The sequence below is a fragment of the Bubalus kerabau genome, chromosome 4, assembly GCF_029407905.1.
Source record: "Bubalus kerabau isolate K-KA32 ecotype Philippines breed swamp buffalo chromosome 4, PCC_UOA_SB_1v2, whole genome shotgun sequence".
NCBI lineage: Eukaryota > Metazoa > Chordata > Mammalia > Artiodactyla > Bovidae > Bubalus > Bubalus kerabau.
The window spans coordinates 169,199,599-169,222,272 of record NC_073627.1 but is presented as its reverse complement, the minus strand read 5'-3'; the positions used below and the strand labels follow the sequence as shown (position 1 = coordinate 169,222,272).

At 42.4% G+C, this 22,674-nt stretch overlaps 1 protein-coding gene across 3 annotated transcripts in view; it reads right to left on the bottom strand.

Annotated features, from left to right (window-relative positions):
* Nucleotides 1-22,674, bottom strand: part of PALM2AKAP2 (PALM2 and AKAP2 fusion) — a 512,284-nt gene that overhangs the window by 290,602 nt on the left and 199,008 nt on the right. For all 3 annotated transcript variants that reach the window (XM_055579286.1, XM_055579284.1, XM_055579285.1), the window contains one exon: nucleotides 47-127. In XM_055579286.1, the coding sequence (XP_055435261.1) occupies nucleotides 47-127 (81 nt within the window). The remainder of the gene's footprint in view (nucleotides 1-46; nucleotides 128-22,674) is intronic.

Below are 22,674 nucleotides of genomic sequence, written 5' to 3'. Positions count from 1 at the left end.
ATCTGCATGTCTAATAACAGACAGGTTCGAGGGATCAGCTGCTTACCTTGGAATGCTGCAGCAGAAGTATCTGCTCGTCCAGCTCTTGGCGCTTGCCTTCTATCTCCGTCTGCCTCTTTCTTTTTTCCTTGAAAATAAAAGAGAGAGAGAGGCTGTAAGAGTGGGTGGGTGTTGGCTCCGGGAATCTGACGGCAGGAAGCAGCAGCGGCCGCGTACACATCTGCAGAGACCCTTCCAGAGATGCTGGGCGCACACCGTTGTCACCTGCCCCTCCGGGTCTGGGTGTGTTGTAAGCAGCAGCCTTCTCCTAACATGTCTGCTGTGGGCTCGGTGAGTGGGAGAATTCTCCTCACTCAGCCAAGCTGCAACAATTTAATCCAGAAGAAAGCAGCTTCTACACACACACACACACACACACACACACACACACGAGTCATGTTCTGTGCGGTGTTAATTTAGAGACAAAGAATAAAAATGTCTCAACTGTGAAGACAGAGGTTGTTCTCAACTGCAAAGATGATAGAATAAAACTGTGGGAAATTCTGGGCTTAGATTCCTGTTATCAAAGCCCTACATATAAATAATGCCATGCAATTTCAAATTTTGTAGGACAAATCATCCAGCTGGACCGACCAAACAATGCAAATTAGATGGGTGGTCTTTGTTTAAGCTCCTCTTGGAGGGAGCATTTCATGTGGGCAAAGGCTCACTCAGGTTATGGTCAATGTGAAGTCTGGACTGGGGCTGCCTGGGTCCAATTCCCAGCTTTTCTATTTGTTACCCGTGTGACCTCCCTGGGTCTAAGTCTTCTCTGGAATAAAGAGAAGATAAGAACTGTACCTAAACCATATAGCTGGGCCCCTGATAATGAGATGATGCATGTAAAGGACGTAGAACAATGACCGGGCACATAGTAAATGCTCAATAAATATTCTTTGCCGTTACACTTACTGTCACATATTTACTTCTAGACAATGCCTAGAGATGGCTTTTAAAAAAACATATTTCCCTTGTATTCACAGCATAACTGTTTTACTGGAGTGTACACTTTGTATTTTTCTTCTCTATACATATCAAATAGAGACAATAAACATCACATAAAGGTGATTAATTTCTTTTCTTATAGATAGGCCTGCCCTTATGATAGCTTACATGGTCAATGTTTTGTTTCCAAAGTTCATAAGGGTGTGATTTACTGACACATTTACTGCACTAGATTATTTCCTTTTATTCACATAAGCAGGGAGAAACTTGTTAGACAAGATATAATGGTGTTTCACACAACAGCCAAAATCCTGGAGACAACAATAATGTAAAAGCCTGGTTGTCCTGCTCTGTGTGAAGGGAAGCTTTTATTTCATGCAATTGCTATGTTTCTGTGGATGTGCATGTACCACTGCTGTTCAAATCAACACCGTAATTATTTGTTATAACCAAGTTCTGTGTAATACACAGACTTTGAAGAAATAGTAGTTTATAATTTCAAGCCACTGGGACATAATATCCAAGTCAGGGACATAATCTCCTATGAGACCTGAGACCATTCTAGGAACTTATTATTTACCAAAGAACTCCAATCCATGGTGCATCATCGATGCTGCTTAATCCCAGAGGACGTCCAAGAATACACAATATATGGAGGTAGACGGGAAAAGAAAGGACCAGTGATAACAACCCACCTGTCCAGCATCTCAAAGGTACCACATGATCAAGCAAAGACCTCTAGAACCACTATCTCTATATTCTAGGATTTCTCAAGGGTAAGTTTACTGGAGTTTATCTTTCATTCCCATGGGCTATCAAGGTATACTTGCATACATGCACGCTCAGTCACTCAGTTGTGGCCAACTCTTGGCAACCCCGTGGACTGTAGCCCACCAGGCTCCTCTGTCCATGGGATTATCACGGGAAGAATCCTGGAGTGGGCTGCCATCAGAAGTTGCAATTAATGAGCCCACAATCATGAGTCCTAGAGCCCATGTTCCACAGCAAGAGAAGCCCACACACCACAGCTGGAGAGTAATCCCCACTCCTGTAACTGGAGAAAAGCCTGCACAGCAATGAAGACCCAGCACATCCAAAGATATAATAATAATAAAGCATCAATAATTCCACACATGTTAACTGAGTGCTGTGTATGCTACAGACTGTTTGCATTCTCCCTCAAAATTTATATGTTGAAACTTAACCCCCAAAGTGGTGATGGTATTAGGAGGTGGGACCTTTAGTAGGTGATTAGGTCATAAAGGTAAAGCTTGTGAATGGGATCAGTGCTCTTATAAAAAGAACCCAGAGAGCTTTTCATTCCTCCCATTATGCAAGGACACACCGAGAAGACGGCTTCCTGTGAATCAGGGAGCAGACCCACATTAGAGACCAAATCAGTGGGAGCTTTGATCTTAGACTTCTAAGACTTCTTAGGGCTGTGAGTAAAAAATTCTGTTGTTTATAAGCCACCCATTCTATGGTAGTTCATTAGAGGAAACTGAATGGACAAAGGGCTTCCCTGGTGGCTTAGATGGTAAAGAATCTGCCTGCAATGCAGAAGACCCAATCCCTGGGTTGGAAAGAGCCCCTGGAGAGGGGAATGGCTACCCACTCCAGTATTCTTGCCTGGAGAATTCTATGGACAGAGGAGCCTGGTGGTGTTCTAATTACAGAGCTGGTTATTTGCAAATCTTCCCTAGGCCTTCCCACCTCTGAGTCTTTGTTCATGTCAAGTTCTCCCTGCAAGTTGCCATCCATCATATTGATGAACTATGTTTTGAACAGAAGAAATATCACCAGATGGTACAGGCAGTGAACCTTAATATAAGTAGACTCACTAGTGGTCACTGTGAACAGACACAATCATGAAAGATGCATGACTTTAAGTTAGTTCTCTAATGAATAAACCCAGGTAGGAATTAGGTAGGTTCAGTGAATCAGCAGTACATTGCAGGGAACGTGTGAGCAGGGCTGAAACACAGTGCATATTCCAGGGACTAAGGAAATAGAAGGGAAATAAAACTGAGATGCAGGGCTTGCCTTTAGTAGAGACCTCTGAGACCTTGGATGCCAGGCCAAGACCTCTGGATTTTATTATATGAACAATGTAACACCATTGTGGGTCCTAATCCAGAGAGTAACATGGTGAATTGGCATTTTAGGAACACCATCTTGCACAAGTGCAAAGGATGGATTAATAGGGGTTAGAACACATCTCCTGTAAATGGCCACATAGTACACATTTTAGATTTTGTGGAATATACAGTCTCTGCTGCAGCTACTCAATGCAGCCACTGCAGTGCAAAAAATAGCTGTAGACAACCTATAAATAAATGCACGTGTCTGTTCTAATGAGCCTTCATTGACAAACACAGGTGGTGGACCAGACTTAGCCCATGGTCGTAGTTTCCTGACCTCTGGATGAGAAGATCATTAAAAGTCTTAGGAAGATATCTTACATTGTTAGTGGGAATGTGCACTGGTGCAGCCACTATGGAAAGGACTCTGGAAGTTTCTCAAAAAACTAAAAATAGAGTTACCTTATGATCCAGTAATCCCGCTCCTGGGCATATATCCAGACAAAACCATAATTTAAAAAGATACATGCACCCCAGTGTTCATAGCAGCACTATTTACAATAGTTGAGGTATGGAAACAATCAAAATGTCTACTGACAGATGAATGGATAAAGAAGATGTGGTGTGTCTGAGTGCGTGTATGACTGACGTGACTTAGCAGCAGCAGCATATATATACATATATATATATACATATATATATATATATATTGATTTTGGTGTTGACATCTGGACATCACCAGATGGTCAACACCAAAATCAGACTGATTATATTCTTTGCAGCCAAAGATGGAGAAGCTCTATACAGTCAGCAAAAACAAGACTGGGAGCTGATTGTGGCTCATATCATAAACTCCTTATTGCCAAATTCAGACTTAAATTGAAGAAAGTAGGGGAAACCACTAGACCATACAGGTACGACCTAAATCAAATCCCTTATGATTATACAGTGGAAGTGAGAAATAGATTTAAGGGACTAGATCTGATAGACAGAGTGCCTGATGAACTATGGACTGAGGTTCATGACATTGTACAGGAGACAGGGATCAAGACCATCCCCATGGAAAATAAATGCAAAAAAGCAAAATGGCTGTCTGGGGAGGCCTTACAAATAGCTGTGAAAAGAAGAGAAGCAAAAAGCAAAGGAGAAAAGAAAAGATATAAGCATCTGAATGCAGAGTTCCAAAGAATAGCAAGAAGAGGTAAGAAAGCCTTCCTGAGCGATCAATGCAAAGAAATAGAGGAAAACAACAGAATGGGAAAGACTAAAGATCTCTTCAAGAAAATAGAGATATCAAGGGAACATTTCATCCAAATATGGGCTCGATAAAGGACAGAAATGGTATGGACCTAACAGAAGCAGAAGATATTAAGAGGTAGCAAGAATACATAGAAGAACTGTACAAAAAAGATCTTCACAACCCAGATAATCACAATGGTGTGATCACTCACCTAGAGCCAGATATCCTGGAATGTGAAGTCAAGTGGGCCTTAGAAAGCATCACTACGAACAAAGCTAGTGGAGGTGATGGAATTCCAGTTGAGCTACTTTGAATCCTGAAAGATAATGCTGTGAAAGTGCTGCACTCAATACACCAGCAAATTTGGAAAACTCAGCAGTGGCCACAGGACTGGAAAAAGTCAGTTTTCATTGCAATCTCAAAGAAAGGCAATGCCAAAGAATGCTCAAACTACCGCACAATTGCATTCATCTCACATGCTGGTAAAGTAATGCTCAAAATTCTCCAAGCCAGGCTTCAGCAATACATGAACCAGGAACTTCCTGATGTTTAAGCTGGTTTTAGAAAAGGCAGAGGAACCAGAGATCAAATTGCCAACATCCACTGGATCATCAAAAAAGCAAGAGAGTTCCAGAAAAACATCTATTTCTGCTTTATTGACTATGCCAAAGCCTTTGACTGTGTGGATCACAATAAACTGTGGACAATTCTGAAAGAGATGGGAATACCAGACTACCTGACCTGCCTCTTGAGACACCTATATGCAGGTCAGGAAGCAACAGTTAGAACTGGACATGGAACAACAGACTGGTTCCAAATAGGAAAAGGAGTACGTCAAGGCTGTATATTGTCACCCTGCTTATTTAACTTATATGCAGAGTACATCATGAGAAACGCTGGGCTGGAAGAAACACAAGCTGGAATCAAGATTGCCGGGATTAATATCAATAACCTCAGATATGCAGATGACACCACAGAAACTGAAGAACTGAAGAGCCTCTTGATGAAAGAGAAAGAGGAGAGTGAAAAAGTTGGCTTAAAGCTCAACATTCGGAAAAGTAAGATCATGGCATCTGGTCCCATCACTTCATGGCAAATAGATGGGGAAACAGTGGAAACAGTGTCAGACTTTATTTTGGGGGGCTCCAAAATCACTGCAGATGGTGACTGTAGCCATGAAATTAAAAGACGCTTACTCCTTGGAAGGAAAGTTATGACCAACCTAGACAGCATATTAAAAAGCACAGACATTACTTTGCCAACAAAGGTCCATCTAGTCAAGGCTATGGTTTTTCCAGTGGTCATGTATGGATGTGAGAGTTGGACTGTGAAGAAAGCTAAGCGCCGAAGAATTGATGCTTTTGAACTGTGGTGTTGGAGAAGACTCTTGAGAGTCCCTTGGACTGCAAGGAGATCCAACCAGCCCATTCTAAAGGAGATCAGTCCTGGGTGTTCTTTGGAAGGAATGATGCTAAAGCTGAAACTCCAGTACTTTGGCCACCTCATGCGAAGAGTTGACTCACTGGAAAAGACTCTGATGCTGGGAGGAATTGGAGGCAGGAGGAGAAGGGGACGCCAGAGGATGAGATGGCTGGATGGCATTACCGACTCAATGGGCGTGAGTTTGAGTGAACTCCGGGAGTTGGTGATGGACAGGGAGGCCTGGAGTGCTGCAATTCATGGGGTCGCAAAGAGTCGGACACGACTGAGCGACTGAACTGAACTGATATATATATATACACATACACACACGGAATATTTATTTAGTTACTAAGTTGTGTCCAACTCTTTGCAACCCATGGACTGTAGCCCACCAGGCTCCTCTGTCCATGGGATTTCCCTTCTCCAGGGAATCTTCCCAACCCAAGGACTGAACCTGAGTCTTCTGCTGGCAGGTAGATTCTTTACCACTGAGCCACCTGGGAAGCCCCACTATGGAATACTACTCAGCCATAAATAACACATGGGTGAATAAAACATGGGTGAGCCTAGAGATTATCATACTAAATGAAATAAGTCAGAAACAGAAAGAAAAATACCATATGATGTCACTTATATGTGGGATGTTAAATATGACAAATGAATTTATTCACAAAACAGAAAACAGAGTCCAGACATATAAAACAGAGTTGTGGTTGCCTAGGGGGAATGGGGAGGGGAAAGGGTAGATTGCCAAGGTAGGGGAGTTTGGGATTAGCAGATGCAGAATATTACATATAGAATGGATAAACAAGGTTCTACTGTTTAGCACAGGGAACTATATTCAACATCCTGAGATAAATCATAATAGACAAGAATATGAAAAAGAATATATATATAAAACCAAATAATTTTTCTGTACACCAGAAATTAATACAACATTGATAATAAACTATATTTCAGCTAAAAAATACAATTAGAAAACATTTTAGGAGGATGCTACATTCACCCTGGGGAACAGTGGAGATGGATAAACTAACAAGCCCGTCCTGGCTCAGAGCTGTTTCAATCAGGCTAATACCGTGTTTCAGGTTTAAAAATAAAATAAAATAAAAAAAAAAAGAAAAGTAAAGGACCGACACAGAGAGAATTGCTGAGGCTCAGGACTAATAGGATCTCGAGGGTGAGGCAATGTGGTGTCTTGGCTTTGAGCCACACAGACCGTGTTGATGTAGGAACGGGTAACAGAGGGAAAGTGCCACTTTCCTATTTATTCCGTATTCATATCTTCCCTTTGGAAATTCCATATTGGGCTAAAGCTAGAAACAAAAGAGTTGTTAACATATAAACTGGGCATCAGCCTCTTCTCATCTGTGTTCTATCTGATGAAGACTTTGGGCTTAGTCCCATCACAAGAATACTTCTGCAACCATGACTCTTGTGGGGTCTTTGATGACCCCTTCCCACAGTGATGGAGTTAGGTCTTGAAGTCACTCCCAACTGTACAAGAGGTAAGATGTACAATCAGCATGTGTACACAATCGGATATGAGTCATAGCACAGCAAGCTCAAGGGGGTCACTGCTGACTTCCTATTGCATGTTTGCTTGGGCCAGGCCACGCACTGCACCTGGCTAGCCCACTGCTTCCCAGACTTCTCCTTCCCTTAATCAAGACAAAACCACTAGCTCACTTCTTCTCAAATGTCTAAATGCAGACATTTAGTCTACACGATATCCTTTACTCTCAACAACTACACAACCTATATAATATCAGTATAGACAGCTATCAGATCTATATTTTCAGCCTAGATTTCTCCTCTGAGCTCCAAGTTTCCATATCCAACTGCCAACTGTTCATATCCAGCTCCTCAAACCAAACCCCTGAGTCATCCTGCTGGCCATCCCTCCTCCCCTGCTCTCACATCTGCTCCTTCTGCATTCTTTATCTCAGAAAATGGCATCATCCCAATGGGAAATCTGATTTATTCTGGACACTCACCAAGCCCTGATGCTTCTGCTTGTCATTTTCCACGCCTTCTACTTCCCCACCATAAAGTTTATTACAAGCTTAATCCTTCCTTGTTTACCTCCCCACCCCAATACGCAGACTACGTCAGTGTCTTCAGCACTCTACAGAGCTGAGCTGTTTATACCCTCTGGCCATCTGGATTACCGCAGTGATTTCCTCACTAGTCTTCTTGTCCCTGAGTCTTGGCTCTGAGCAAGGCACCCTCTACTTTGCTGCCACAGTAATGTTTTAAAATGGAAATCTGACTGCTTCCATCCCTGGCCTAAAATCCCAGGATGTCTCCCACTGCCTACAGTGCAAATAGTTAAGTTCCTTCTCGTGGCCAAGAGGCCCCTCCTTATCTCTGTTTCATCTCAAACCATGCCTGCCCCCACCCCAACCACATGCTCCAACCTCAACACATGATCTTAAGTTTCCTGATTTGCCAGGTGGGTTCAAGCCTTCCAATCTGATTTTGCTCTTACTGCTTCCCCTAACAATAATGGATTTCACTCACTCCTTCATCTGACAAAAACCTTTTCTCCATGACAACCAGGTTAAATATCCATGAAGCTAGAATGACCACCTGACCAGTCTTCCTTTCTCTGGAGAACCCACCTACCCTCACTGTAAATGGCATTGATGGAAACGCCAGACACACTCAGGCACATAAAGCCTGATTCATCCTCACCACGAGGGCTTGTGTGTGACACAGGTTAGGACAATCCAACTACCTTATCCTATTCCAATAGGGACCGGTCCAAGGAGCAGCTAAATGACTGAAGCAGAACCTAGAAGAGACATTTCTAAGGATAGACACATGAATCCCAGGAGAGAAAAGCTCCCTTTTCACTAAGGTCAAGCCAGGATGATGTCTGAGTGGCAATTTTCCCAAGCCACATCCATCCCAAGAAATACATCCATGCTGGAGAAAGATTAATCTGTAGCGAGCGAGGCAGAGCTAGAAGACAGAGAAAGGAGGATCCGAGTGAGACTGAATCCCAGATCTAGTTGCACATGAAGCCGGAACCATCCGTGGGCTTCCTAAATTACATACACTCATAAATCTCCCTTCTGATTACGCTAGTTTGAGTGGTGTTTCTGTCACTTGCAACTCAATGAGTTCTGAAAAGTACAGAAGCCTCTTCTGCTTCATCCAAATAGAATTCATTACCCCTTCCTTCTTTCTTCCTTTCATGGGTTATAGATCTTTCTACTTTAGTACCCTGAGCATTTTAGGACTTTATGTACTTAACTGTTTACACATCTTCTCTTCCTACCAAACTATGGGCTCCTAGAGGACAAGGATCTTGGCCCATGCATCTCCAAACTTTAGAGTGAGACATGTAACAGACACTCAGTAAGGATCTCTGAATGAGACACTGTTCTCCCATTTTGTTTCTGTTTGTCCAGATCCCTTAGTCAAAAACATCATAAACCTGCACTCATGATTTCAATAGCAGTAAAACCGAAACACTGAAAACACGGAAGTGTCTTTCTGTTAGCCCACATGGAATAGACCCTTATTGCTCTGCCTAGAAGAAAAGTTTTAAAAAGCTCATTCTGAGAAGAAATCATGGAAAGCTCATTCTGGGGAGAAAGGCCAGGGGAAATAGAAATTCCAGGGAAAGCATAATGAGCTGACAGTAGCAAACTATTCAGGAGGAATGTGCCTCAGGAGACATTTGGAATGAAGTGATCTCAATCATTAGGAGGATTTCCAGATCTTTCCACGATCTGGGAGGCCTAGCAAACCACTTTCATCATCTTTCTGTAAATTATGTATTTTCCTGGCAAGTGTTTTCTGGAAGTATTGCAATAAGATGAAACCGCAAACTCTTAGTGTAGTAAGGCACCCCCGTATAGAACACAGGACAGTCTGTTCAAAGGTGGTTAATAAGTATGACGGGAAGACCAGCATTACAAGGAGTTAGAAAGCCTGTGTCCACCCTGGTGCCGCTTCAGGAAGACTCCCTTTTCTCTCCTACTGCTTGCGCTGCAACCCAGGCTTTGGGGAATGCAAGGGGGTGGCTGGGGGAGGGGTCCCCATCGAGTCTCTGAGAAATAGTGAGAGAGGGAAGAAGCTGAGCAGGAAGGCTGTGAGAGGCAGGGAGACAGCGCTTCCTTTCCTCTGCTGGGGGCCATTGTGGCTTGGGCTGATACCTCAGGCCCCAGGGCAGAGCAGGGGGCAGGAACCGGAAGTCCTCCTCAAGGTACTATTGCCACTAAGATATCCCAGAATTTTCATGAGGCGGAAAACAGAAAATAAGTTATGGATGGACTGAGAGTTTATCACACTAAAGCGAAGTAAGTCAAAAAGAGAAAGACAAATACCATATGATATCACTGATATGTAGAATCTTAAATTTGACAAAATGAACTTATTTATGAAACAGGAACAGAATCAGGGACAGAGGGAACAGACCTGTGGTTGCCAGGCGGGAGGGGGAATGGGGAAGGGATAGATTGGGAACTTGGGGTTGGCAAATGCAAACTAGCACATATGGAATGGATAAATAACCCAGTCCTGCTGTATTACACAGGGAACTATATTCAATATCCTAATACATTGTAATGGAAAAGAATATGAAAAAATATATATGTATAACTGAGTCACTTTGTTGTACAGCAGAAATTAACATTGTAAACCAACTGTACTTCAATAAAATTTAAAAAAAGAAAATAAGTTAAAATTGAAACGTTGCAACCTCTTCTTATACTGCTAGAGAAAGCAAATTTTGTGTTGACCCCTCCCACTGTGAGCTTAAGGCAACCATGTTCCCCCCTCCATCACACAGGCCTGTAAGTGACTGTGGGCTAGCTGGTTCCTAGGCTTTGGTGATGCAACATCAAGGAGAAAGTAGAGTGCCAAAAAAAATGTACGAACCAGACTGCATTAAGTAGTTTGCACTTGAATAGGGGAAAGGGAATATACTAGATACAGGGGGGAATTGAAGATGGAAAAAAGGAGAAAAGGGATGACAGAAAAAGAACCTAAAGGAGTGGGGACAGTTTTTAAAATTCAAGAAATTAAAAATAAGGAAGCTGAGATATTAAGGCCAAAACACCAGGGAGAGAGAATCTTCAGATATATTGTTGTGGCTTATGAAATGAATTACCTTTAACATTCTCCAAAAGATGGCCGTAAGGATACAGGACTTTTGTCGACTAGACTGTATTTCTTTGAACATGCTCCATGCTGAAACTAAATTACCAGAGTGTCAGGCTTTACACAGGTTATGCTAAGAAGTAAGGCGACATTTTTTAAAAATTGAAGTACAGGTGATTTTAAATGTCTTGCTATAATATTTTCAAAGTATACAGCACACCGATTCAGTTACATAATACATGAGAGACAGTGAAGTCACTCAGTTATGTCCAACTCTTTGTGACCCCATGGACTGTAGCCTACCATGCCCCTCCGTCCATGGGATATTCCAGGCAAGAGTACTGGAGTGGGTTGCCATTTCCTTCTCCAGGGGATCTTCCTGACCCAGGGATCGAACCCAGGTCTCCTGCATTGCAGGCAGACGCTTTACCATCTGAGCTACCAGGGAAGCCCCATATTATATATATATATAATATTCATTTTCAGATTTTTTCTCTTAAACGTTATTATAAAATATTGTGCTATATAGTAGGTCCTTGTTGGTTATCTATTTTATATATAGGAACGCATTTATGTTCATCTCAAACTCCTATTTATCCCCCTTCTCCTTTGGTAACCGTAAGTTTGTTTTCTAAGTCTGTTAGTCTACTTCTATTTTATAAATAAATTCATTTGTATCCTTTCCTTTTTTAGATTCCACATGTGTGTGTCTATATGTTAGTTGCTCAGTTGTGTTCAACTCTTTGCGACCCCATGGACTGTGATATAGAGGAACCTACCAAGCTCCTCTGTCCATAGGATTCTCCAAGAAAGAATACTGGAGTGGGTAGCCATTCCCTTCTCCAGGGGATCTTCCCAAACCAGGGATCAAACCCAAGTCTCCCACATTGCAGGCAGATCCTTTACCATCTGAACCACCATATAGGTGGTATTATACGATATTTGTCTCTGTGGCTTACTTCGCTTAGTATGATAATCTCTAGGTCAATCCAAGTTGCTGCAAATGACATTATTCATCATTTTATTATTCTTTATGGCTGATATGTATATATACACACATATATAAAATATATACATTAGAATATTACTATGCTATAAAAAAAGTATAAGGAGACATTCTGAGAATTAAACTACAGAATGTCATCTCACTCATGGATGGATTATAATTCCTTGTTTAATTCTGCTGCAGAATCATTCTACTGCATAACCAATGTCATCTATATATCTCAGGAATAAAGGAAGGTGGTCAGTCTGAAAACTGAGAAACTGAGGTATAAAACAATCCAAGAGGTGCCCACTTAGTCTAGTACAGCTGCCTGTCCAGCTACCTTGAATGATGAATTTGTTCAGCAAGACACATCTCCATTAGAAATCAGTAATCTGATCTCAATGCCATTAGATATTGAGACCCTCTCTCCTGGTTCTGACTTTAAGGTCACCCATTAGGATGTTGATTACATTCAGGCTTTGCAAGTAGTTACCTCAATGGAGAGATAACACTTGTTAAGCTCCCTGTAATGTCCATCCACTCTAAAGTAAATAAACTGGCACTTGGGTTCATAGTTGAGTATACTGAAAACTAACTTGGTATGTAAGATCAGAAAACTAAGTAACAGAATCTAGAGTCAGTTTAAAAGACCTGATCAAAAGGCCAAGTAATTCAGCTTTCCTGTGATACACTGTCCTGCTTCGTTATGCACTCATCCGACCTTCAGCATCACCACATGGAGTAGTGAATACAGCTCTACTCATTCCTCATTGCTTAGTTCTGATTAGCATTTCCACCTACAGAACTTCTTTATTCACCTGATTACTTGGCCTTGAGCTTACCATCTACTGGTAAGAAAGGGAAGTGCTTGTTTAGTATTGTTTTTAACAGATATTTTAAAGTCAATAGAAAGAAAGAATTTTAAATAGAAGACATTGATTAATTCAAATTTCATAACTTTAAAAAAATAATTAATTTATTTATTTTTGGCTGTGGTGGGTCTTTGTCACTTCACTGCCGACCCATCGCTTCAGTAGCTTGCAGCACGCAGGCTAGTAGTTGTGTGACATGCCCTCAGTTGCCCCGAGGCATGTGGAATCTCCCCACCTAGGGATGGCATTGCAAGGTGGATTCTTAGCCACAGGACCGCCAGAGAAATCCTCACCACTGGTTTTTGAAAGAATAAAATAACATTTAAAATTGTAAGAAACATCTTACAGAATTTGGATGCAAAATTGTTACTACTTATACCAAGTAATTGATATTGCTAGTCTGTTAGTGCCAAGTCAAATGCATAACACAGGAGAGTTTCATTTTGAAGTCTTTAGTAGATACTCTACTAGCCATATGAATTATATCTTAAGCCTATTTTTAGGGTCTGCCCACAGCATCACTCTTTAAATAACTGTTTAAATATATAGCTACATTTTTGCTTTAATGGTCATGATATGATAACTGACAAAAAATTTGATATTAAGTGAAATAAGTTAGAGAAAGACAAATATCATATGATATCACTCATATGTGGAATCTAAAACAAATTATACAAGTGAAATTATTTAAAAAACAGAAACAGACTCAAAGACATAGAAAACAAACATAGTTACCAAAGAGGATGTGGGGGGGGGGGATAAATTAGGAGTTTGGGATTAACATATACACACTGCTAAATACAAAGTAAGTAAACAACAAGGACTTGCTGTATAGCACAAGGAACTATACTCGATATGTTATAATAACTTATAATTGAAAAGAAAAGAATCTGAAGTGTATATATATATATATGTATGTGTATAATTGAACCACTTTGCTGTACACTTGAAACTAACACAACATTGTAATTTAACTATACACAAAAAATAGTTCTTTATGCTATGAGAGCTTCCCTTTAGCATCCTTCTCTAGTGACTAAGAAGGAAAGTAGTCTGATATAGCTCTGGTGAGAAACAAACCTGCATCTTGATACGGTAGTCATAAGCCCACTGTGGTGAAAACACTGAGCACTTTCTGTACAAAGAGACTAGAAGACAGCTCTGAGCAAGTTCCAGATGCCAGAAATAACATAATTAGATTCACATGCAGAGGACAGTCTTCCTATCACCACTCTCAACCAATTGTGTTATTCCCACCATGAAGCCACATAAGTACTGAACTTGGAGTCAGGATGGCTGGCTTCAGGTAGAAGATCTGCCACTCACCCCTGGGTGACTTAGACAAGCCCCTTACTGTTTCTGGATCTTAGATTCCATGTGTCATATGAGCAAATTGGACCACCTCTGCTCTATGGTTCCTCCCATTCTAGGATTCTATGATGTTAAGGAGACCAACTTCATGTGCTAGACAACCTACGAAACGCAAGAAGATATTTGCAAATGACGTGCCTGACAAGGGGTTAATACCCAAAATATATGAACAATTTATAAAAATGAATATCAAAAAGACAAACAATCCAATCAAAAAATGGGCAGAAGACCTAAACAGACACTTCTCTAAAGAAGCTATACTTACTATGAGCCAGGCATCCTTCTAAGGGTTTCCCTTCAGTTTTTCATTTGACCCTCAGAGCACTTTGAGGTAGGTACCTTTAATATCCCTGATTTTGTGAAAGAGAATAGTCAAGGCTTGGCTAGGGTCAGTAAACTTACTCAAGAGCCAAGAAGTAGCCAGGCAGGGGTTGAAACTGAGACAATCTGACTCAGGGCACTTTATCCTGAACACAGATGTGTGTTGGTGGCTAAGATTTGTTTAGCTCCACACAGGACACATGAAACACATTCTTTCACCATCTTCATGCTTGTGTGCCAAAACCTTCCAGAGTAAATGAGATGTTGAAAATGCAAAACACTCTGCTGTCAAATCCTTCCACTCCTAAGATAGGAAGCCTCTTACAAAATCCGGGGGCATCTCCCAATTCCAAACAAATAGGTCCAGGCTGGACTGGAACCTTCAGTAACGCCTGGTGAACCAATATAGTCTTCTACTTTAATCCCCGTGGGAGACATTTCTGGGGGACTAAATGATAAGGCGAGAAAATGCAGAACATTTCGCTCCCATTTTCATTGCAGAGGGACTACTTGAAATGAGGCGGCAACTGGGAAAGCGCTCAATTCACCACATTGGGATCATGAAAACTCTCTAAATCCGGGCTTCTCGATATCAGAATATATCTCCCTAAAATTAGACGACAGGAAGAGAAAAGAGCAGAGATGTCCATTACGTTGACGGCCCAATTCTAGGAAGGTACCGCGAGGCCTGGAGGAAAGATCCCTCCGCAGGAAGGAGGCGGGGCTACTGTCTGGACCTCGCTATAAGCAACTTTCCCATTGGCTCCTTGCAGGTCTCTGAGCAGCAGCCCACAGAGACAGCAGAGGAGCTGGGGCAAAAGTGCATACAGCTGTGGGGATGGCAAACGTAAAATGAAGTAGGATGCACAAAAACAGACAACATGATGTTTCTGATAACAACAAACGACTGCGAACTGAGGTACACACCTTTTATGACTTTGGCCAATTGGGTTTTTGTTTTCTTTAGATACCGACCTCAGGAGAATATCTGTATCTCCCAGATAAATATAGCATTTAAAAATATAATATAAATCAAACTAATGTTTTGTAGGAAAATTTAGACAATACACAAAGAAATAAAATGAACAGCTGAATTTCCCTTCACTCCATCTCCATCAATTTCTTTCCTTTAGACTTTCTATGTATCCTACTTGGGGAAAAAATAATGAATCTATCAACCTGTTACCCATATGCAGCTTTTATTCTGTACATAAAAGCAATCATACCATAGGTGTCCTATTTTCAGCTTACTCTTTCTATGCCATTTTCCCCATTGGGTCCCTCCACCACCCTTGTAACTGCCACATGGGAGTTCACAAATGTCCCTTAACTTCTTTTACCAGTCTTTTGTTAACAGATTTAGGTGGTTCCCGGGTGTTTTATTTGCTGTTATAACCTGGGATGCAATGAATCTTCTTCTACATATATGTACTTTTTGACAATATCCAGAGGGTACATTTCCAGCAGCACAACTGCTGTGTCAAAGGATTTGAGCATCTAAAACTTGAATAGGTCCAAACTACCCTCTTCAAAACACTTTCTCCGTGTTTTAAATGATATAAATCTGATTTGAAAACAGGACTCAAACAACTAATAAGAGTTTTGATGATTTTTCCCCCCTTTATGAGTCATATCCTTAGTGACCCAGGGGCATTTTAAATGAAAGAAAATATCTATCATCTTATTAATAACTGTAAGCTGTTCTTAAAACACACGGGTGATCTGTCCTTATCATAGACTACTACTCTATGTTTTCAGGTTTAAAAAATGATTTTTTTTACCTCATAAACAAGTCTGTTATGACTCCATCAGTTTTCTAGAAGGAACCAAATTTGTACTTCTTTTCCTTGCACTGTTAATATTAGAGTTATCTCATAGCTAAGTTGTGCCCACTTATCCATAATGAAAGAGGATCTATTCCTTCTGCTGTTGTTGCTATTCTCCATGATTTAAAATACAAAATTTTCCATCTACCAAAATAATCTCTAGGTGGACTAAAGCAATGTAAAAACTGGAAACATGAGAAAATAGAATGACTATCTGATTTTAGGGTAGAAAAGGCCTTTAAAAACAAAGCACAGGAAGAAATCTGGTGGTCCAGTGGTTAAGACTTTGCCTTCCAATGTGGGGGGCACAGGTTTGATCCCTGGTCAAGGAACTAAGATCCCACATGCCACGAAGTGCTGAACAACAAATGGCATTAGAAAACTTGAATATCTCTATGCAAAAGAAAAAAAAAAAAAACACAGCAACAACAACAACTGATCATATCTTGCACCATATACAAAGACTGACTCAGAATGGATTACAGACCTAAAATATAAAAACTCTTAATAAAGAATAAAAAAGAAAGAAACCACAAAGAACAAAAGTGATACACTTCATTACATAAAACTTAAATTAAAGCTTTGCTTTTTATGGTACCAACCACAGATAGCAACTCAAAGGCAAGTGCCACCTGCAACATATATATGTCAAAAGACTAAGACCTGTAGTAAATATAGGGTTCTTATAAATCAATATGATTTATAGAGAAAGATATAAACAGTTCAATATAGGAAAAAGAACAAAATATAGGGGAAGTCTTCAACATTATTAATAAACAAAGAAATAAAAATTAAGGATTGAGGTGTCACATTCCACCTATGAAATGCATTCTCTCCACCCCACCAAAGTATATTTTAAAGTATCATGTGTTCTGTGTTGGGGAGGGTGTGAAACAAAAGACCCTCTCTGTAATCTGTCAGAATTATAATGAATAGTTATAAAAGTATAACTCTGTTGGAATTATAAATTGTCTTTCCAGACGGCTATTTCAAAAGTTTTGATCCACTTTATCAGAAAGAGTTTACTAGAGAAAATGCTCTTCAATATGTTTGAAGATTTTTGTAAAGAACATTCAATACAGAGCTATATGCAAGAGCAAAAAAAAAAAAATCAAAGCAGCAAATAATTGGTTAAATAAGATGACATCTTACAAACCACCCAATGACTCCCCTTTTGACTTGAAATAAAATCAAAGCAAGCCCATTCCTGGTCCATTGCCTGCCTTTCTCAGGCCCCTCACCTTGTCCCTCTCTCCTCCTCACTTTCCACTCTAGCCACATTGGCCTTACCCGGAGATCTGCCATGAAAGAGGCATGGAGGGCAGGCAGGCAGGGTGGGATCCCCCTAAGTCTGGCTCAGAATCAAGGGGAACTTTGCTCTTCCTTTGCCATTATTCCCCATGCGCTAATCTCCCTGGGGAACCCTCCAGAGTTCTGGCTGCAGTCTGGGGCAAGATGCAAGATCTCTGGCTATTAATACCACCTAAGTGGTGCCCTGACCCCATTATTAACATCTGACTTCCAGTCTCATCCAGTTCTTAACACGCATGAGCAGCTGGATGCCACCACACTTTACCTTAATTCTTCCCCCAGTGCAAAACCCTAGATGACCATTAAGATCACCCGAGAGGAACATTAAAAAGTACCAAGCCCAGGCCCCACCTCCAGAGACTTTGATTTTATCGTTCTGGGCATTGGAGGAAGCTGTAAACGCTCCCAGGAAGTTTTAATGTCAGCCAAGGTGGAAAATCATTGCTGGGCATGTGGTAATCTCATGGTCCAGGCTGATAAGCAGTTCCTATGGCTTAAGCTGGTTTGAGCTCTTTCTTCATCAGTTTGAAATAAGCTATTTGGTTAAATTTTAGAAGACAGCACTGGGTCGGTCATTTTTCTATTTTAGCAATTATGTCCTTGCTTCCTTTGCTCTTCAGAGTCTGGGTTTCAACCACAGGTTAATGGGGGTTTTGACACAGGCCTTGGAGAGCTTGTTCTGATCATGTGGCTTTCAAGAGTCGACACTGCTTTATTATTGTAGGATTTATCAGCTGGTATCTCCTGTCTCTCACCATCCTCTGATGCCCCTTCTCGGGATTAGTTTAGCTGATAATTTCTACCCTACGTCATGAATGATTAACCAGGTCAGAACGGACAAGGTGGAAGGTTGGATACCGAATCACAGAAAATGCCTCAGATGAAGATCAAATGGAATCTGGCTTTGATTTCAGGTAAACACGTTGTGTGCTTTAAAATGCTGCACTAAATTTCAAAATTCAGAAAGACAACAGTTAAGAAAAAGATTATCCTTGAGAACAGGTTTGTTCTATGCAGGCTCCACTTATGACAACTGCAAGGGCTGAGAAAGAGCAATAAATATGGCCTGAATAGGTCTTCAACTAGCTTTGAATTATAGGTGATAGATCCCACACATGCCTCCAAAGGCTCACAGGGTCCCTCTTTGGTGACTGATGACAGCTGGAGGCAGGCAGAGGGAATCAGCTCTCATGAGGCCCTGGGAGGCCATGGGTCTTTCTCAACTGACTCAGCCTCCCTGGGGTGCCTGACACATAGTGAACAAGTGGACCATCCTATCCTCCACTGTTCCCACACTTTCCAGGGTCTTAACAGCATTTGTGTCAGGCAAGTTCCTGATCAGGGTAAAGACTGAAGAACGCAGGCTAATAATGGTCTAATTTAATGGCAGGGGTGGGGGAGGGGGTGGGAAACAGTGCAAGAATGGGACATGACAAACCTGGCAAATGGCACCCCTATTATTACATAGTCCTACTTCTCATTTGCTTTTTTGACATGTGAAAGCCAACCGACTTGGAAAAGAAAAATGCTATCCAAGAAACAAGACTATATTAAGTGATGCCAAATAGTCATTTCTTGATCTGTTTTAATGGGGAAGGTGTCTATGTGCAATCCCCAGCTGGTGCCTTATATGTAGGCTCACATTGAGATGCCTGCCTCCCTAAAGAGTTATTAACGAGTGCCAGCTGGGAGTACTGAGGCTCTGGCCCCTGCTTTTGACCCCTGGAAGATTCCCGCCTTCAAGCAGAGGACTAAAGGTACCAATAGGGCATTAGTACCAAGAGGGCGAAAGTTCGATACGGCACTGCATTTGTTAGGAAAGAAAGGACTTTGTGAACTCTGAGATCTCTCTCCCACCCTCCCCTTCCCCATCTCCCTTCCACTCCTTCTCTCAGAGTCCACGTTCCAGCCTATATCGCTCTATCCTCTAGTTTGGAAGTTGGCTAACTTGCTCTGTAAAGAGTCACAGACTAAACACTTTTGGCTTCACCGTCTCTGTCACTGCTTGAGAAACCCTGCAGGATCCTGCAGGGCCTTCCGAGAACACACCCCACTGTGTCCCCCACCTCTCATTGGTAGAAAAGCTTTAGGTTTCTAGTCCATCCTTGAGTTCAAAGAAGAAAAATTTAATCAGAAAAGAAAAAAAAAAAAAACAGAAACCAAAGAAAACAGTCAAGGAAGACAAAATAATAATGGTTTAGCCATAAACAAAGTCAAGGACCTTTAATTCCTCCTCAAGGGCTATAGATAATACCCTGAGCCATGTCCTTGGGTTGTTTTGCAGATACTAAACCTGCCCCCCCACCTCCCAGGGGAAGAGGTTAAGGGCATGCTGACACGAGCACGTAGACCCGAACTGGTTGGAACCAGAAGGTTAATGATTGAAGTCCTGAAACTCTTCACCCTGTTCCCTCCACACCAACTAGTCAGAAGGAGGGGTTCCCTGAAAGTCATCAGGGAGTTTAGGGTTTTGGAGCATGAGCTGCCCATTCTTGCATGGCCCTGAGATAAATGCTACACTTTCCTTCACCACAACCCAGTATCAGTAGATTAGCTTTAATATTCATCGGATGAGTAGACCCCATGTATGGCTTGGTACTCAGCTCTGCCCTTGTAGCAAAAAGCAGCTACACACAATACAGGAACAAATGGGCATGGCTGTTCTCCATTTGGCCAACGGCTGTAGTTTGCAGACCCCTGGCTCCAAGTATCAGCACTCAATCATGCCAGGCTTCTCTGGCAGCTCAGTGGTAAAATAAATGCCTGCCAATGCAGGAGACAGGGTCGATACCTGGGTGTGGAAGATCTCACATATTACAGGGCAGCTAAGTCCATGTGCCACAACTCTTAGGCCTGTGCTCTAGAGCCTGAGGAGAAGGCAGTGGCACCCCACTCCAGACTCTTGCCTGGAGAATCCCATGGATGGAGGAGCCTGGTGGACTGCAGTCCATGGGGTCTCGAAGAGTCTGACACGACTGAGCGACTTCGCTTTCACTTTTTACTTCCACGCATTGGAGAAGGAAATGGCAACCCACTCCAGTGTTCTTGCCTGGAGAATCCCAGGGACGGGGGAGCCTGGTGGGCTGCCGTCTATGGGGTTGCACAGAGTCGGACACGACTGAAGCGACTTAGCAGCAGCAGCAAGAGCCTGAAAACTGCAACTACTGAAGCCTGTGTGCCACTGCAGTGAGAAGCCTGCACACTGCAAGTAGAGAGTAGCCCCTACTTGCTGCAACTAGCAAAAAGCCCACCCAGCAACGAAGACCCAGCACAGCCTAAATAAATACATAAATAAAACTTTATATATATAAGAACCAGTCACTCCTGAGTTCTGCTATTGAGCTCTAGGAGGCTGAAGTCTGATCAACAAACTGTGTGTGCATTTGAGGTGGTGGTGGTGCTAGTTAGGCTTAGCTTACGTAGGTAAGCCACAGGGAAAGGAAACATGAGAAATACAAGGTCTCATGAGTCTTGAATTGGTGCACGCCTTATACCTAGAGGAAAAGAGAGGTCAGGAAGGACTTAGCGGGAGGATTCCCACTGAGTAATAAGTGCACCTGGAACTGTCAGGTGTTTTTCAAGTCTTGCAACAGAGAAGAAGGTTGCATGGTCCCTACTTTGCAGCTGCTGCTGCTGCTAAGTCGCTTTAGTCGTGTCCGATTCTGTGCGACCCCATAGACGGCAGCCCACCAGGCTCCCCTGTCCCTGGTATTCTCCAGGCAAGAACACTGGAGTGGGTTGCCATTTCCTTCTCCAATGCATGAAAGTGGAAAGTGAAAGTGAAGTCGCTCAGTCATGTCAGACTCTTAGCAACCCCATGGACTGCAGCCTGCCAGGCTCCTCCGTCCATGGGATTTTCCAGGCAAGAGTACTGGAGTGGGGTGCCATTGCCTTCTCCACTACTTTGCAGAGGAAGAAGCTAAGGCTCAGATGAGTGAAAGCCCGGAGCACAGAGGAAGTGATGGTGCAGGTATTTGCACCCAGCTCTGTCTCTGAGCCTTCACTGTGTTTTCCCCAAACCCAAGACTTTGGTGATAAGGGTAGTTGGGTGTGGAGCCTTCTCCATTCTAATACTGGCATCCTCCCTTACAAAGGTTAGTGCAGGCCAGCCAACAGAGGTAAACTCAGGCAAGAAAGAACCACCATGGTCAGAGACTTCTCGTATGATGCTGGATGCTCACCAAGGAGGAGGCCCCACCTGGGAACCTTTTTTCTTTGATCTCTGCAGCAGCCAGGAGGAACACCTACCTGCTGCTCACTTCCCTTCCTCTAGAGGCAGGTCCCTATTATGGTAGGTACTCCCCTGGGTGCCATGAGCTTCTCTCCCAGCCTAGACCTCTCCTTTCTTTCACTGATGTCCTTTCTCCATTCCAGAATCCAATCCAGGATCTACACTGAACCTGGTGCCTTTCTATTTGATGACTAAGGATGGCACTCCCCTTCAGTCCTTACACGATGGGCTTTGAAAAAGGAGGAAATGGCTCTCGGGCCAATGAGATGCTGGGTTTCTCGCTTTCCTTTTCTGTTTACTTTCTTTGAGTAAAATTACTGCTCTGGGTCTCAGTTTGCTGGTGTGTAAAACAGAGCTAGTAAAAGAACTGATTTCACAGGATTGTTGTGAAAATTAAATAATTCTGGAAAGGTGCTTGGCTGAAGGCTGGGCATACTATGCACTCAGTAAATGTTAGCTACTGAGATCCTCCCTTAACAGTGACAGGAGTGACTGAATCCTGTGTTCAGATTCACCCACGCATGAATGGCCAGGAGTCAGCTGGAGGAGCAGACCCCACATCTGAAAAATGTAGTTTCTGTGTACAACCCACAAAAGCACAGGGTGTGGTTGTTGGGATCCAGAACCACAGCTTTGAATCTTAGCTGCGGCTTCTTGACTGTGTCTGGTGGATGGAAGCCGGGGCTGTGACAGCTGTGTGGTGGTGACAGAAGAAAGCCCCTCATGGGCAGCCAGCTGGTCTCGTCCTGGCTCCTACAAATGATTGGAGCTCCACGTGAATAGCTGGAGTGGGAACAGACCCTAGGGTAGCATAAGCTTTGGATGTACCTCGTACCAAAAATCAAACCAACAACTCTTTCATCAGCAAGGTTCACTTAAGTACTATGAACTCCATTCCAGGGAGGAAGAGGA